Source organism: Staurois parvus, unplaced genomic scaffold, assembly GCF_062004578.1.
Source record: "Staurois parvus isolate SC_StPar_1 unplaced genomic scaffold, SC_StPar_1.0 ptg001869l, whole genome shotgun sequence".
NCBI classification, from domain to species: Eukaryota; Metazoa; Chordata; class Amphibia; order Anura; family Ranidae; genus Staurois; species Staurois parvus.
This window is the reverse complement of record NW_028319665.1, coordinates 780,695-795,652: the sequence shown is the minus strand read 5'-3', so window position 1 is coordinate 795,652 and position 14,958 is coordinate 780,695. Positions and strand designations below refer to the sequence as shown.

General features: G+C 46.3%; 1 protein-coding gene across 1 annotated transcript in view; it reads left to right on the top strand.

Moving 5' to 3' along the window:
* The window catches only part of LOC149433985 (receptor-type tyrosine-protein phosphatase T-like), a 200,383-nt gene that overhangs the window by 43,034 nt on the left and 142,391 nt on the right, over positions 1–14,958 (top strand). The window contains exon 2 of the mRNA XM_089664251.1: positions 8,866–9,015. Coding sequence (XP_089520377.1) covers positions 8,866–9,015 — 150 coding nt within the window. The remainder of the gene's footprint in view (positions 1–8,865; positions 9,016–14,958) is intronic.

Below are 14,958 nucleotides of genomic sequence, written 5' to 3'. Positions count from 1 at the left end.
ACAAAGAAAATGGGGGACATTAAGCTTGTTTTTTGGGGAGCTTAATGTGGCTTAACATCCAAAAAAGAGCTTAGATGTTTACCAATTTCCCCCAAACTTCACAAAATACAAGAATCTACATCACGGGTACTGAATTAAAATTCATGACTCAGGTCTTTAACGTCACAGCCCCTTTTCAATTAATACCCTCAGTCCCCCTTTTCCATTCACACCCCTCTTTACATCAGAGCCCCCAACATTACAGCCCCGCTTACATCACACCCCCTTGCAATCATAGACCCCTTCCTCATATCACAGTCGCCTTTGCAATCACAGCCCCCCACATCACAGCTCACCCTCTCTTGACATCACAGCCCTCCTCCTCACATCACAAACCCTTCATATCACAGCCCCCCTTTCACATTACAGCCCCCCATATCACATCACAGCCCGTCCATAATACAGCTCCCCCATATTACATCACAGCCCACCATATCACAGCTCCACATCTCGCATCACAGCTCCCCCTTCTCACATCACAGCCCGCCATTTCACAGCTCCCCCTCCCGCATCACAGCTCCCCCTTTTCACATCACAGCCCCCCATATCACAGCTCCCCCATCTTACATCACAGCCCACCATATCACAGCTCCACATCTCGCATCACAGCTCCCCCTTATCACATCACAGCCCGGCATATCACGGCTACCCCTCCCGCATCACAGCTCCCCCTCCCACATCACAGCTTCTCCCTCTCACATTATTGTTCACCTCTCACAAACCTTCATATCACAGCGCCCCCCCCATTCTCATCACAGCCCCCTATATCACATCACAGCCCCCCATATCACAGCCCCCATATCACAGATTCTCCCTATCACATCACAGCTCCCCAAGTATTACAATTCCCCTCTCTCACAGCCACTCATATCAGAGCTCACCCCTCACAGCTCCCCCCTCTCACTTCCCAGCCCCCCATATCTCAGCTCCCTCTCTGACATCACAGCCCCCCCATAATCTCCTCCTAGCTTATCTCAGTGTTGTGGAGGGCTGGGAGAGTGGCAGGGTAGACCCCTCTTCTGGGTGCACACACCTACTGCTGCCACTAGGCTCCGTGCCTCCCACCCTTCTCCTTACTGGGGGTTCAGTGGTGGACGAGTGCATTGGGGGGAAGAGGTTGGGCATACTCCTGTACACCTTACTTTCCTCCAGCCCACTCTGCTGTGACTTCAACAGCGGTGGCAGGTGAGTGAATGTGGGGGGGAGGGGATTCGGGACCTCCTTGCTGTGGGTTCAGTGGCGACAAGTGTATTCAGTGGGAGGGGTCGGGCAACTGCTGCTCCCCCTGTAGACCTTCCATTCCTTCCGCCCGCTCTGCTGCGGTGGGCGGGTGCATGGGGGGTCCAGGTCCCCGTCCACCTTGCCATTTCTCCCACCCTCTGCATGACAATAATCCTTAACATCTGCAGTGATGGGAGGAAATGAGTCCGCTCAGGCTGCTGGGTGGTACGGCTGAGGTCCAGACTGAACTATCACTATCACTTGGTCTGTGTACGGACCGCAGTCCGCCATTTAGTGAAGCCTGCTCTACATGTACCAACCAATTTGGAAAATTTCAGGTTGTTTCATAAAACATGCCAAAAGTTATTCAGAGAGGGAGGGAGAAAGAAGGAGGGGGGGGGGACAAGACTCTCAATGCCACTACATATCAAGGCTTGACTGGCTCCAATTGCTCAGCTCACAGCACAAGGAGACGAAGCAAAGTGACCACTAAAGCCTGTCAGCCTTTCCCGTACTCTCAGTTGTCAGTAAAGGCAGAGAAGGGCTGTTGGTGCAGAACAGCAGCGGAGGCAGAATTTTCACGGAGGATATTGCAGGTCTGCCAGTGTAGGATGTTCAGCTGCTTGCTCTGCTCAGGCTGCCCCCCATCTCTAGTTGCACTCTGTTGTTCCTCCAGCTGCTTGCTCTGCTCAGGCTGCCCCCCATCTCTAGTTGCACTCTCTTGTTCCTCCAGCTGCTTGCTCTGCTCAGGCTGCCCCCCCATCTCTAGTTGCACTCTCTTGTTCCTCCAGCTGCTTGCTCTGCTCAGGCTGCCCCCCATCTCTAGTTGCACTCTCTTGTTCCTCCAGCTGCTTGCTCTGCTCAGGCTGCCCCCCCATCTCTAGTTGCACTCTCTTGTTCCTCCAGCTGCTTGCTCTGCTCAGGCTGCCCCCCATCTCTAGTTGCACTCTCTTGTTCCTCCAGCTGCTTGCTCTGCTCAGGCTGCCCCCCCATCTCTAGTTGCACTCTCTTGTTCCTCCAGCTGCTTGCTCTGCTCAGGCTGCCCCCCCCCCCATCTCTACTTCCCCTCCTTGTTCCTCCAGCTGCTTGCTCTGCTCAGGCTGCCCCCCCCCCCCATCTCTAGTTCCCCTCCTTGTTCCTCTAGCACAGAATGCCTCTGTTTCTCTCTTCCTGGCTCCCCTAATCACTCACAGCTCTCAGACTCTTCCATAGTCATGGTAAGCAGGGCGGACAATGGAGGAGGTGGAGCAGCTCAGTAGAATAAAGTTGGAGCCTCCTGGCTGTGAATTCTGTGGCTTTGCATATACATCACTGGTTGCTAGACACCAGTTAGTCCTAGCAACCAGTGCTTTCACTGGGGGACATTGGGCAGCCGCTACCAGAACCAGAAAGCTGGTGTTCCGAAAGCTGGTCTTCGGATGGTACAGCAAACAGAGGATTCTGAGCCAGCTGTGATGCTACCCCAATGTGCAGGCAGCATGGGTTACAGACTCCCTTGGATGCAGCCTTCAGAGCAGCCCAGGGGAGCTGTCATTCCTAGGACACCACCTCCATGGACGGTACAGACCGGCAGTCTGTGTATCCTGGTCCGCCCACTGCAACAAGCAGGGATGGAAATACATTCCAGCTTGCTGGAGAACAGAACTACAGATGGGACGTACCAAGACTGGTGTCTGTGGGAATAGGAGGCATAGCTGTGATCGGTCTTACTAGAAGGAAACCAATGGGAATTAAGGGTTTTATTTAAATATACCCAGGCTATTTCAGAACAACTACTCAGATAACAAGAATATGGATTACATATTCAGGGAAGGCAGGAGATAAGCAACAAGAACATGTAAAAAAAAGTTTTTGCACAGAGTTCTCCTTTAAATGTTAATAATCGTTTGTCTGTTTTACCAAACAACCTGAGATTGTTTATAATATGTTGGCATAGATAGAGTCTTCTATTGTATACATTTTGAGGAAATTGGATAACATCCAAGCTCTGTTTTGTACTTTAAGCCACAATTAGTTCCCCTAAAAATAAGTACAGCACCCCCCTGACCCCCCGAGGCGTAGCGTGGACCCTCAAAGGCAGGGAAGGCTGACATTTTGTTTTCGTGCAGATCCTAGGCCAGTGAAGGGATGTGCGATCAAAGAAAAGTTAGGCGCCAGTCAGTTTAAATACATCTTTGAATTCTTTATTGGGGAACTCCATAACTGGGAGATAGGACATAGGGTTTAGAACATTCATGTCAAAACTATATTAGAAAAGAACTCCAGACTCACCAGACCCTTTCAGTATTTCACAGTGCAGAATCAATAGGAGCACAAGCCGGCACTGATTATTAGAGGAACAGCTAAATATGGATAGTCATGTGCAGGGGCGGACTGACCATTTGGAAACTCAGGCACTGCCCGAGGGCCCGGGGTCAGTAGGGGGCCCCATGAGATGCTCCTGGTACCTTTTTCATAGGCTTTTTTGAGTTTGGGCAAGGACACAGGGGCCCCATGATCCCCTATTGCCCGGGGGCCCCATGAGCTGTCAGTCCACCCCTGGTCATGTGATCTTCAATAGGTCAGACAGACTTGCCCCTTAGGTCCATTCTAGTACCAGGTACCTCCAGTAGTCATCCAGCTTCTCTCATTCTCCTCCTCAATCAGCATGTGAGGCCCCTTCTAGGCTTGAGGCCTAGTCAAACCTTTCCCGCACATAAGCATTACCTCCCCAGGCAAAGCCTGGAGGTAGACTGTACTAAGACTGAGCACATAGCAATTCTCATGAATATATATAGTGGATTAAAAAAGTTGACATGCCACTATTAAAAAAGTCAGGTTTCTGTGATGTAAGAAAATGAGACAAAGAAAAATGATTTCAGAAAAATGTCCACCTTTAATGTGACCTATAACCTGTACAACTCAGTTGAAAAACATACTGAAATCTTTTCGTTGGAGGGAAGTAAAAATAAAAGACTAAAATAATGTGGTTGCATAAGTGTGCACACCCTTAAACTAATACTTTGTTGAAGCACTTTTCATGTTATTACATCACTCGGTCTTTTTGGGTATGAGTCTATCAGCATGGCACATCTTGACTTTGCAATATTTGCCCGCTCTTCCTTGCAAAAACTGTTCAACTCTGTCAGTTTGCGAAGGCATCTCCTGTGCACAGCCCTCTTCACAGATTTTCAATCAGATTCAGGTCTGGGCTCTGGCTGGGCCATTCTAAAACTTTAATCATCTTCTGGAGAAGCCATTCCTTTGTTGCTTTGGATGTATGCTTGGGTCGTTGTCATGCTGAAAGATGAAGTTCCTCTTCATGTTCAGCTTTCTAGCAGAAGCCTGAAGGATTTGTGCCAATATTGACCGGTATTTGGAACTTGGAAGAATGCACTTCCCAAGCATGCACCACAAGCCAAGAAATCCCCAGTGATTGGCTGGTGAGCTACAAACACACACTCATAATATTCCCCCATTGGCTGTCCCACGCTACGGCCACTACACAAGGTGGTAGGGGCTACACAAGTTTAATGTCACTCACTTGCTTTGTGGGAAATCAAAATACATGAAACTTCTAGGACATGTTTGGGATGTTGAGAACTTGGGCTGTGCAAAGTTACAAGTCAATTGATTGATATTTAGGCATTTTATTACACATTAAGCTACATTAAGCCATTTTCACATTAAATGTTTTAGTCTGTCCCCCCTCTAGTGATATAAAGATCTATATAGAGGAATCGGGACCTCCTTCCTCCTGCCTGCCTGTGACCCCTCTAGTGATATAAAGATCTATATAGAGGAATCAGGACCTCCTTCCTCCTGCCAGTGACCCCTCTAGTGATATAAAGATCTATATAGAGTAATCAGGACCTCCTTCCTCCTGCCGGTGACCCCCCTAGTGATATAAAGATCTATATAGAGGAATCGGGACCTCCTTCCTCCTTCCGGTGACCCCTCTAGTGATATAAAGATCTATATAGAGTAATCAGGACCTCCTTCCTCCTGCCGGTGACCCCCCTAGTGATATAAAGATCTATATAGAGGAATCGGGACCTCCTTCCTCCTTCCGGTGACCCCTCTAGTTATATAACGATCCATATAGAGGAATCGGGATCTCCTTCCTCCTGCCGGTGACCCCTCTAGTTATATAACGATCCATATAGAGGAATCAGGACCTCCTTCCTCCTGCCGGTGACCACCCTAGTCATATGAAGATCTATATAGAGGAATCCGGACCTCCTTCCTCCTGCCGGTGACCCCTCTAGTGACATAAGGATCTATATAGAGGAAGCAGGACCTCCTCCCTCCTGCTGGTGACCCCTCTAGTGATATAAAGATCTATATAGAGGAATCAGGACCTCCTCCCTCCTGCTGGTGACCCCTCTAGTGATATAAAGATCTATATAGAGGAATCAGGACCTCCTTCCTCCTGCCGGTGATCCCTCTAGTGATATAAAGGTCTATATAGAGAAATAGGGACCTCCTGCTGGTGACCCCTCTAGTGATATAAAGATCTATATAGAGGAATCAGGACCTCCATCTTCATACCGGTGACCCCTCTAGTGATATAAAGGTCTATATAGAGAAATAGGGACCTCCTTCCTCCTGCCGGTGACCCCTCTAGTGGTATAAAGATCTATATAGAGGATTCAGGACCTCCTTCCTCCTGCCGGTGACCCCTCTACTGATATAAAGATCTATATAGAGGAATCAGGACCTCCTTCCTCCTGCCGGTGACCCCTCTAGTGATATAAGGATCTATATAGAGGAATCAGGACCTCCTTCCTCCTGCCGGTGACCCCTCTAGCGATATAAGGATCTATATAGAGGAATCAGGACCTCCTTCCTCCTGCCGGTGGCCCCTCTAGTGATATAAAGATCTATATAGAGGAATCAGGACCTCCTTCCTCCTGCCGGTGACCCCTCTAGTGATATAAGGATCTATATAGAGGAATCAGGACCTCCTTCCTCCTGCCAGTGACCCCTCTAGTGATATAAGGATCTATATAGAGGAATCAGGACCTCCTTCTATAGAGAACTGCTTCCCCTATAAAGATATTTGGTTAGAACTCTTTTAGAATACTCTCTTTCTATACTGTATGTAGCACTACCCCAGAAGGATCCACTTGGTAATTTGGGTTCTCTGTTTCGCCCCTTGACTCCAAGAACAACCTCAGCCTTGGCTGAGTGCAAGTCACTGCAAGCACTTACAGGAACACGTGTAGATACCTTTAACTTGGTTGTGAATTAGTACCAGGAAACAGACACAACACTGTTAACTAGTTGCCGCCCGACCTATAGCCAGATGGCGAAATCTTGGGCAAAATTTATTCGGCTATCTTTTTAGTAAAAAAAAATAACCCAAATTAGTTTAAAACCAAAAATTATAATTTATTAAAAAATGTATTTTACATTTTTATTTTTTTTATGTTATTGTTTATGTTTTTTTTTTACATACCATCACCGTAGCAGTACAGTGTCACCATGGTGACACTGTACTACTTGTGGGGGGTGATGAAGATTTTTTTTTGTTTTTTACACTGATTGCTTTTACATCCATAAAGGCTGTAATATCAATCATTTCTCCTTCTCTCTGGCTGCTGTGATAGGTAGTGAGGAAGTGATATGAGGTAATCTGCCCTTTGAAAGCCTGGAGGTGGTCATTGGATTTTTGGGGTCCTGTCTGTGGTTGGCTGCCAAAAAGCCTCTCACATGTGGTACCCCCATACTCGGGAGAAGTAGCAGAATGTATTTTGGGGTGTAATTCCACATATACGCATGGCTTGTGTGACCAATATATCATTTAAGTGACAACTTTGTATAAAAAAAAATGTTTTGTCGTGTTCCAAAAATTTTTGGCAAAAAATAAACTCTTCCACGGACTCAACATGCCTGTCAATAAATTCCTTGGGGTGTTTATGTTCAAAAAAGGAGTCATAAATTCCGATATATGGTATATCCCATAGTTTGTAGACACTATAACTCTCACACAAACCAATTAACTGCTTCCCGACCGCCCTATAGCAGAAGTACAGCTACAGGGCAGCAGGGATGCGCAAAATCATGTGTATGTATATATATATATATATAATTTTGCATTTATTGGCTCCTCGACATGTCAATCATTGTGTCCCAGCCGCCGATTCTCAGTCAGGACCATCGGCAGAGCTAATAGGGCAGAGGTCCGTTTATAAACAACACAGATCTCTCCCCTCTCAGCACAAACAGGCTGCTTTGTATTGCTCTGCACAACAGAAGCGTGTATACACAGTAAAAGACAGAAGGCAGAGCACACAGTTAACCCTTTGATGGCCCCAGATGTTAACCCCTTCCTGCCCAGTGCCATTAGTACAGTGTCAGTGCTTATTATTAGCACTGATCACTGCATTGGTGTCACTGGGGATGTCAGTGAGACCAAGTCAGTTCCTCCCCCCCAGTGTCAGAATGCCTGCCGCAGTCCCGCAGCTTGCTATAAGTCGCTGATCGCAGCAATTACTAGTCTAAAAAAAAATTAATTAAAATTCCAGTAAATATACCGCCATTTGTAGACGCTGTAAATTTCACGTAAATCGATTAATTTACACTTATTGGTATTACCAAAGACACGGCGAAGAATACATTTTTGCCTAAATTTAAGAAGAAATTTTATTTTTTTAAGTTTTTTTTACTGGATGTTTTATGACAAAAAGTCAAAAATATAATTTTTTTTAAAAAATTGTCAGTCTCTTTTGTTTATAGCATAAAAAATAAAAAGCGCACAGGTGATCAAATACCACTGAAAGAAAGCTCAATTTATGGGGAAAAAGTTCAATTTTATTTACGTACAACGCAGCTTGACCGCGCAATTGTCAAAGTAACGCAGCACCTTATCGCAAAAAATATGGCCTGATCAGGATTTTGAAAAAAAAAAAAAAAAATCAATGTTTTTTACTTTTTGCTATACAGCATATCCAGTAAAAAACTTTTAAGAATAAAATTTCTTCATAAATTTAGGCTACAATGTATTCTGCTCCTTGTCTTTGGTAAAAAGAAATCCAAAAAGTGTAAATTAATCGATTTACGTGAAATTTATAGCATCTACAAATGGCAGTATATTTAGTGAAATTTGATGAAAAAAAAATTTTTAGACTAGTAATTGCTGTGATCAGCGACTTATTGCGGGCTGCGGGACTGCGGCGGGCACTCTGACACTGGGGGGAACTGACAGCAATACAGTGATCAGTGCTAATAAAAAGCACTGACACTGTGAGGACAAGTAGTTAATTTACACATTTTGGGATTATTTATTACCAAAGACATGGAGCGGAATACATTTTGGCCTAAATTTATGACTAAAGTTGAGTTTATTGGATATTTTTTATAACAGAATGTAGAAAATGTGTTTTTTTTTTTAATTTTCAGTCTTTCGTTTATAACACAAAAAATAAAAATTCCAGCGGTGATCAAATACCACCAAAAGAAAGCTCTATTTGTGTGAAAAAAGGACATCAATTTTGTTTGCATGACCGCGCAATTACCAGTTAAAATAGAGCAGCGCCGGATAGCAAACAAATGGCCTGGTCAGTAAGGGGGGGGAATCTTCCGGATGGCAAGTGGTGAACTATCATGTTTGTTTTATTTCAGCAATCAGCTACGTATCCACCACAAGTGCTGAAGATGAAGATGGCAGTGGAACAGCGATATGTGATCCCGGGTATCGCCGATCGTCCCCCAATATCACATGTGTGGACTGCAATCACCTCTCTCCGTGGAATGAGACTGTTCGGTGTATAAGTGAGTGCAGCCGCCATTCTCCAACCTACAAATATTGCGTGTGAGCTTTACAAGGCTCCATGTACACGAGCCTACCCTGCCCACTGGCAGCGGGAAACCATGAATCGCGGCAAAACCGCAGTAACTGCAGCACTGTGGTTTTGCCGTGATTTGCGTTTTCCGGCGGTCAAAACGTTCGTATTCTGAACACAATTCTCCTGCGTTCAGAAGAGGGACGTTTAGCCTCACCTAAACCCAGGAGCTCCTACACTCTGATAAAAGCCCATGTGTACACGGACATGTCAACTTCTATGGAGTTGAGTTTAGGAGCTTTTGCAAAAAAAATGCCAAAAGCTTCTAAACTGGACATGGAGCTAAACACATGAGCTGCTCGTTGACATGGAGCCAAACACATGATCTGCTCGTGGACATGGAGCCAAACACATGAGCTGCTCGTGGACATGGAGCCTAACACATGAGCTGCTCGTGGACATGGAGCCAAACACATGAGCTGCTCGTGGACATGGAGCCAAACACATGAGCTGCTTATGGACATGGAGCCTAACACATGAGCTGCTCGTGGACATGGAGCCAAACACATGAGCTTCTCGTGGACATGGAGCCAAACACATGAGCTGCTCGTGGACATGGAGCTAAACACATGAGCTGCTCGTGGACATGGAGCCAAACACATGATCTGCTCGTGGACATGGAGTCAAACACATGAGCTGCTCGTGGACATGGAGCCTAACACATGAGCTGCTCGTGGACATGGAGCCAAACACATGAGCTGCTCGTGGACATGGAGCCAAACACATGAGCTGCTTATGGACATGGAGCCTAACACATGAGCTGCTCGTGGACATGGAGCCAAACACATGAGCTGCTCGTGGACATGGAGCCAAACACATAAGCTGCTCATGGACATGGAGCCTAACACATGAGCAGGGGCAGACTGACAACATATGGGGCCCCCAGGCAATAGGGGATCATGGGGCCCCTGTGTCCTTGCCCAAACTCAAAAAAGCCTATGAAAAAGGTACCAGGGGCATCTCATGGGGCCCCCTACTGACCCCGGGCCTTGGGCAGTACCCGAGTTTCCAAATGGTCAGTCCGCCCCTGCACATGAGCTGCTCGTGGACATGGAGACAAACACATGAGCTGCTCGTGGACATGGAGCCAAACACATGAGCCGCTCGTGGACATGGAGCCAAACACATGAGCTGCTCGTGGACATGGAGCCTAACACATGAGCTGTTGTGGACATGGAGCCTAACACATGAGCTGTTGTGGACATGGAGCCTAACACAAGTCTCATCTATGACTACAGGCATTATCAAAGAGGGGCTGATGAAGGATTCATGGGATACGTTTGGTGTTGAAATTGAACTTTAGAACAACAAATTAACGTTTTAGAAACAATGTGATAAATGGGTAACACAGCTTGGAATGTTTTAACTAGTCATGCTCTGTCGAGTACTGCCCACGGTTTTGCCAAAATTCAAGCTATAGGTGGCCCTAGTTTGACAACTTTGAGAACTTGAAGGAGCCGGGTGGAAAATTGTCAGATGAACAGTGGCTGAAATCCATCTGTGTTGTTTGGATGGAGGATTTTAGTCCCGTAGCTTGAACAAGAGAAATCTATGCATGTATGGTTAGCCATTGAATGGGCTTACCCTTCCAACTCTTCCCCAACCTTCCCATTCCACGGCCCCCCTCTGTACTCCCTATCTGACCAGCTTTCTTACTTTTATTGCTCTGTGTGTTTTTTGTAACATTTGCTAAAGCCCATACTTCTTGGATTGTAGGAGGAGGGAGTTGACCCCAAAGGTTTATCCTGAAAATTTCCCAAATGAAACAAAAAATGCACATTGTGACATTGTGGTGGTTTCACTCAAGTGTAGTGCTTGTCATTAAGTCTAGTGCAGCCAGGGAAATACATTTTCAGGACTTGTGGCCCATTTTATTCAAAAGTAAGCAAAAAAAAAAAAAAAGGCACAGGACTACCTGGTTTTCATCATTGCCATGTGTACTGGTACGCCGGTAGGAGCTGCTGGATAGATACCTAGGGTACTGGTTGCCCCACAGCGGGGCACACGGTCACAGTCATTCCTTTGGGTCAATGAACGTTCTAGGGGTATTCTCTTTTTGGTGTTTTTTTTTTTTAGGGATAACTTGGATAGGGATGGGGAACTGGGAGGAGTACTCCAAAACTACGTACAAACAGGAGGACAACCTTTCTTCTGTAGAACTATGAGCCAAGTCCCTGCACAAGTAAATGTTGGACTGATCCTTGTAGTAGCAACTTAAGAGATCTGAGAAGAGTTGTTTCACTAAGAATTAAAAAATCTGAACAGATAGAACTAAACCACAAGCTCTCCGCCAATCTTTGGTCCTTTACAGGGGTTAGGATCCTCCATAGTAAGGGTGCCCGGCAGGCTACACGGGGGTTAGTAGCCTGCATCTCAGCTTGTCTGAGATCTCACACTTGCCACACAGCTTTTGACACTCTCTTCCACTCACCTCCTTGACACAGGTGTTGCTTTCCCTCTACTGTCTTTCAAGCCTCCCTCACTTGGGACTTATCCCCTTTGGGACCAAAGTCCTGGTAGTCAGGGTTTGGAGGCTCTTCCCACCCAAGTCTCTTTGAACCTCCAAAATCCTGGATCCCTAATACCAATTTAGCAATCCAGAGAGTACTGGAAACCAGTCCTCTCCAGACAAACTCAATATATTTATTATTTATTTATTACATCGAGTTTATATAGGTCTGACATTCACATTGGAGGACATTCCCACTCTGAGGACAGAATTCAGGAAATCACATTGTATGATTTGTAAAGAATGTATTTGTCTCGCACTGCTGAACAGAAGTATTTGAACACCTGAGAAACAGCAAGAATTCTGGCTCTCAAAGACCTGTTACTGTGCCTTTACAAAGCCCCCCTCTACTCCACTCATTCATCTCACTTAGTAGCACCTGTCTGAGCTCTTTAAAGACACCTGTCCACCCCCAGTCAGTCAGACGCCAACTACTACCATGGGCAAGACCAAAGAGCTGTCAAAAGACACCAGAGACAAAATTGTGGACCTCCACAAGGCTGGAAAGGGCTACGGGGCAATTGCCAAGCAGCTTGGTGAAAATAGATCAACTGTTGGAGCAATTGTTAGAAAATGGAAGAGGCTAAAGACGACTACCAGTCTCCCTTGGACTGGGGCTCCATGCAAGATCTCACCTCGTGGGGTATCACTGATGATAAGAAAGGTGAGGAATCAGCCCAGAACTACAAGGGAGGAGCTGGTCAATGACATGAAGAGAGCTGGGACCACAGTTTCAAAGGTCACTGTCAGTAGAACACTACACCGTCATGGTTTCCAATCATGCATTGCACGGAAGGTTCTCCTGCTCAAGTCATCACATGTCCAGGCCCGTCTGAAGCTTGCCAATGACCATCTGGATGATCCAGAGGAGGCAAGGGAGAAAGTCATGTGGTCAGATGAGACCAAAGTAGAACTTTTTGGTCTAAACTTCACTCGTCGTGTTTGGAGGAAAAAGAAGGATGAGTTGCATCCCAAGAACACCATCCCTACTGTGAAGCATGGGGGTGGTAACATCATGCTTTGGGGGTGCTTTTCTACGGAGGGGACAGGATGACTGCACTGTATTAAGGAGAGGATGAATGGGGCCATTTATTGTGAGATTTTCAGCAACAACCTCCTTCCCTCAGTCAGAGCATTGAAGATGGGTCGTGGCTGGGTCTTCCAACATGACAACGACCCGAAGCACACAGCCAGGAGAACCAAGGAGTGGTTCCGTAAGAAGCATATCAAGGTTCTAGAGTGGCCTAGCCAGTCTCCAGACCTAAATCCAATAGAACATCTTTGGAGGTAGCTGAAACTCCGTGTTGCTCAGCGACAGCCCCGAAACCTGACAGATCTAGAGGAGATCTGTGTGGAGGAGGGGGCCAAAATCCCTGTTGCAGTGCAAACCTGGTCAGGACTACAGGAAACGTCTGACCTCTGTAACTGCAGACAAAGTCTTCTGTACCAAATATTAACACGGATCTTCTCAGGGGTTCAAATACTTCTGTTCAGCCGTGCGAGACAAATACATTCTTTACAAATCATACGATGTGATTTCCTGAATTCTGTCCTCAGAGTGGGAATGTACCTACAATGTGAATGTCAGACCCTCCATGATGGAGAAGTGGGAGAACTTGCAGAATCGCAGGGGGTTCAAATACTTCTGTACCTCACTGTATATATATATTGTGGCAGTGCGGTGTCCTGCCACGGTCAAAACAAAGCTGAAAACCCTGGATTCTCAACCAGGCAGGTTGAGGGGCTCCAGAGAGTTGATTTATTGCAGAGGAAACTGGCTTTTCCGTTTCCTCATTTATCCATTAAGTTTGTTTTGGGATCTGGAGCCTGGAGATTTCAAAGAGATCTGGGAGGGATGAAATCTCCAATCCAGGGTCCGTGTTTTGAGAACCCCCAGCACACTGAGTGCACAGGTGTGTACAGGCCTTTTTATAGAGTCCTAACTATAGTTCTGGGCTCCACCCCAGCAGTCAGGTAGGCTACACCTAGGAGAGGTGGAAGCCAGACTAGCTGTGTGCTAGTGCCATACTTTGGGAAGAGTCTGCAGGAGGCAGACTTAAAACCGTGTACAAGCCAGGAGGCTGAATATGATTTGCTTGATGTTGGATACCCCTGCGTGGGAAGCATTTGTGTTTCTTGAACTTTCTTGTAAATAAAAGTGGGCAAAAAAGCCCTTAAAAGAAGCGAGTTGCTGTGTGCTTTGAAGAAGCTCTACCACGTTGAAGCGAGTTCCCACATAATATATATATATATATATATATATATATATATATGTATGTATATTTAAAATAGAATGTGTTTGGGTACAAGTGTTGGAATCATAGTACATTTCAGAAAGTCCACTTCTGAAAACTTTAGCAACATGCTAATCAATAGGCTAGACCAGGGGTCTCCAAAAATTTTAAACAAAGGGCCAGTTTACTTTCCTTCAGACTTTGAGGGGACCAAACCGTGGCCAGTGGAGTATAAAATGCCCCATCATTAGTGGGAAAAATAATGCCCCTTCATTGGTATCAGTGGGAGTAATGGTGCCGAATAGTGCCCCATCATTGGTATCAGTGGGAGGAATAGTGCTCCATCATTGGTGTCAGTGGGAGGAATAGTGCCCCATCATTGGTATCAGTGGGAGGAATAGTGCCCCATCATTGATATCAGTGGGAGGAATAGTGCCCCATCATTGGTATCAGTGGGGGGAATAGTGCCCCATCATTGGTATCAGTGGGGGGAATAGTGCCCCATCATTGGTATCAGTGGGAGGAATAGTGCCCCATCATTAGTGTCAGTGGGAGGAATAGTGCCCCATCATTGGTGTCAGTGGGAGGAATAGTGCCCCATCATTGGTATCAGTGGGAGGAATAGTGCTCCATCATTGGTGTCAGTGGGAGGAATAGTGCCCCATCATTGGTATCAGTGGGAGGAATAGTGCCCCATCATTGGTATCAGTGGGAGGAATAGTGTCCCATCATTGGTATCAGTGGGAGGAATAGTGCCCCATCATTGGTGTCAGTGGGAGGAATGGTGCCCCACCATTGGTGCCAGTAGGAGGAATGGTGCCCCATCATTGGTATCAGTTTGAAGATTAGTATCCCATCTCTGGTGTCAATGCAAGGAATAGTGCCCCATCATTGGTGTCAGTGGGAGGAATAGTGTCCTGTTATTGGTGTCAGTGGAAGGAATAGTGCCCTGTTATTGGTGTCAGTGGAAGGAATAGTGCCCCACCATTGGCATCAGTGGGAGGAATAGTGCCCCATTATTGGTGTCAGTGGGAGGAATGGTGCCCCATCATTGGTGTCAGTGGGAATAGTGCCCCGTCATTAGTATCAGTGGGAGGAATGGTGCCCCATCATTGGTGTCAGTGGGAGG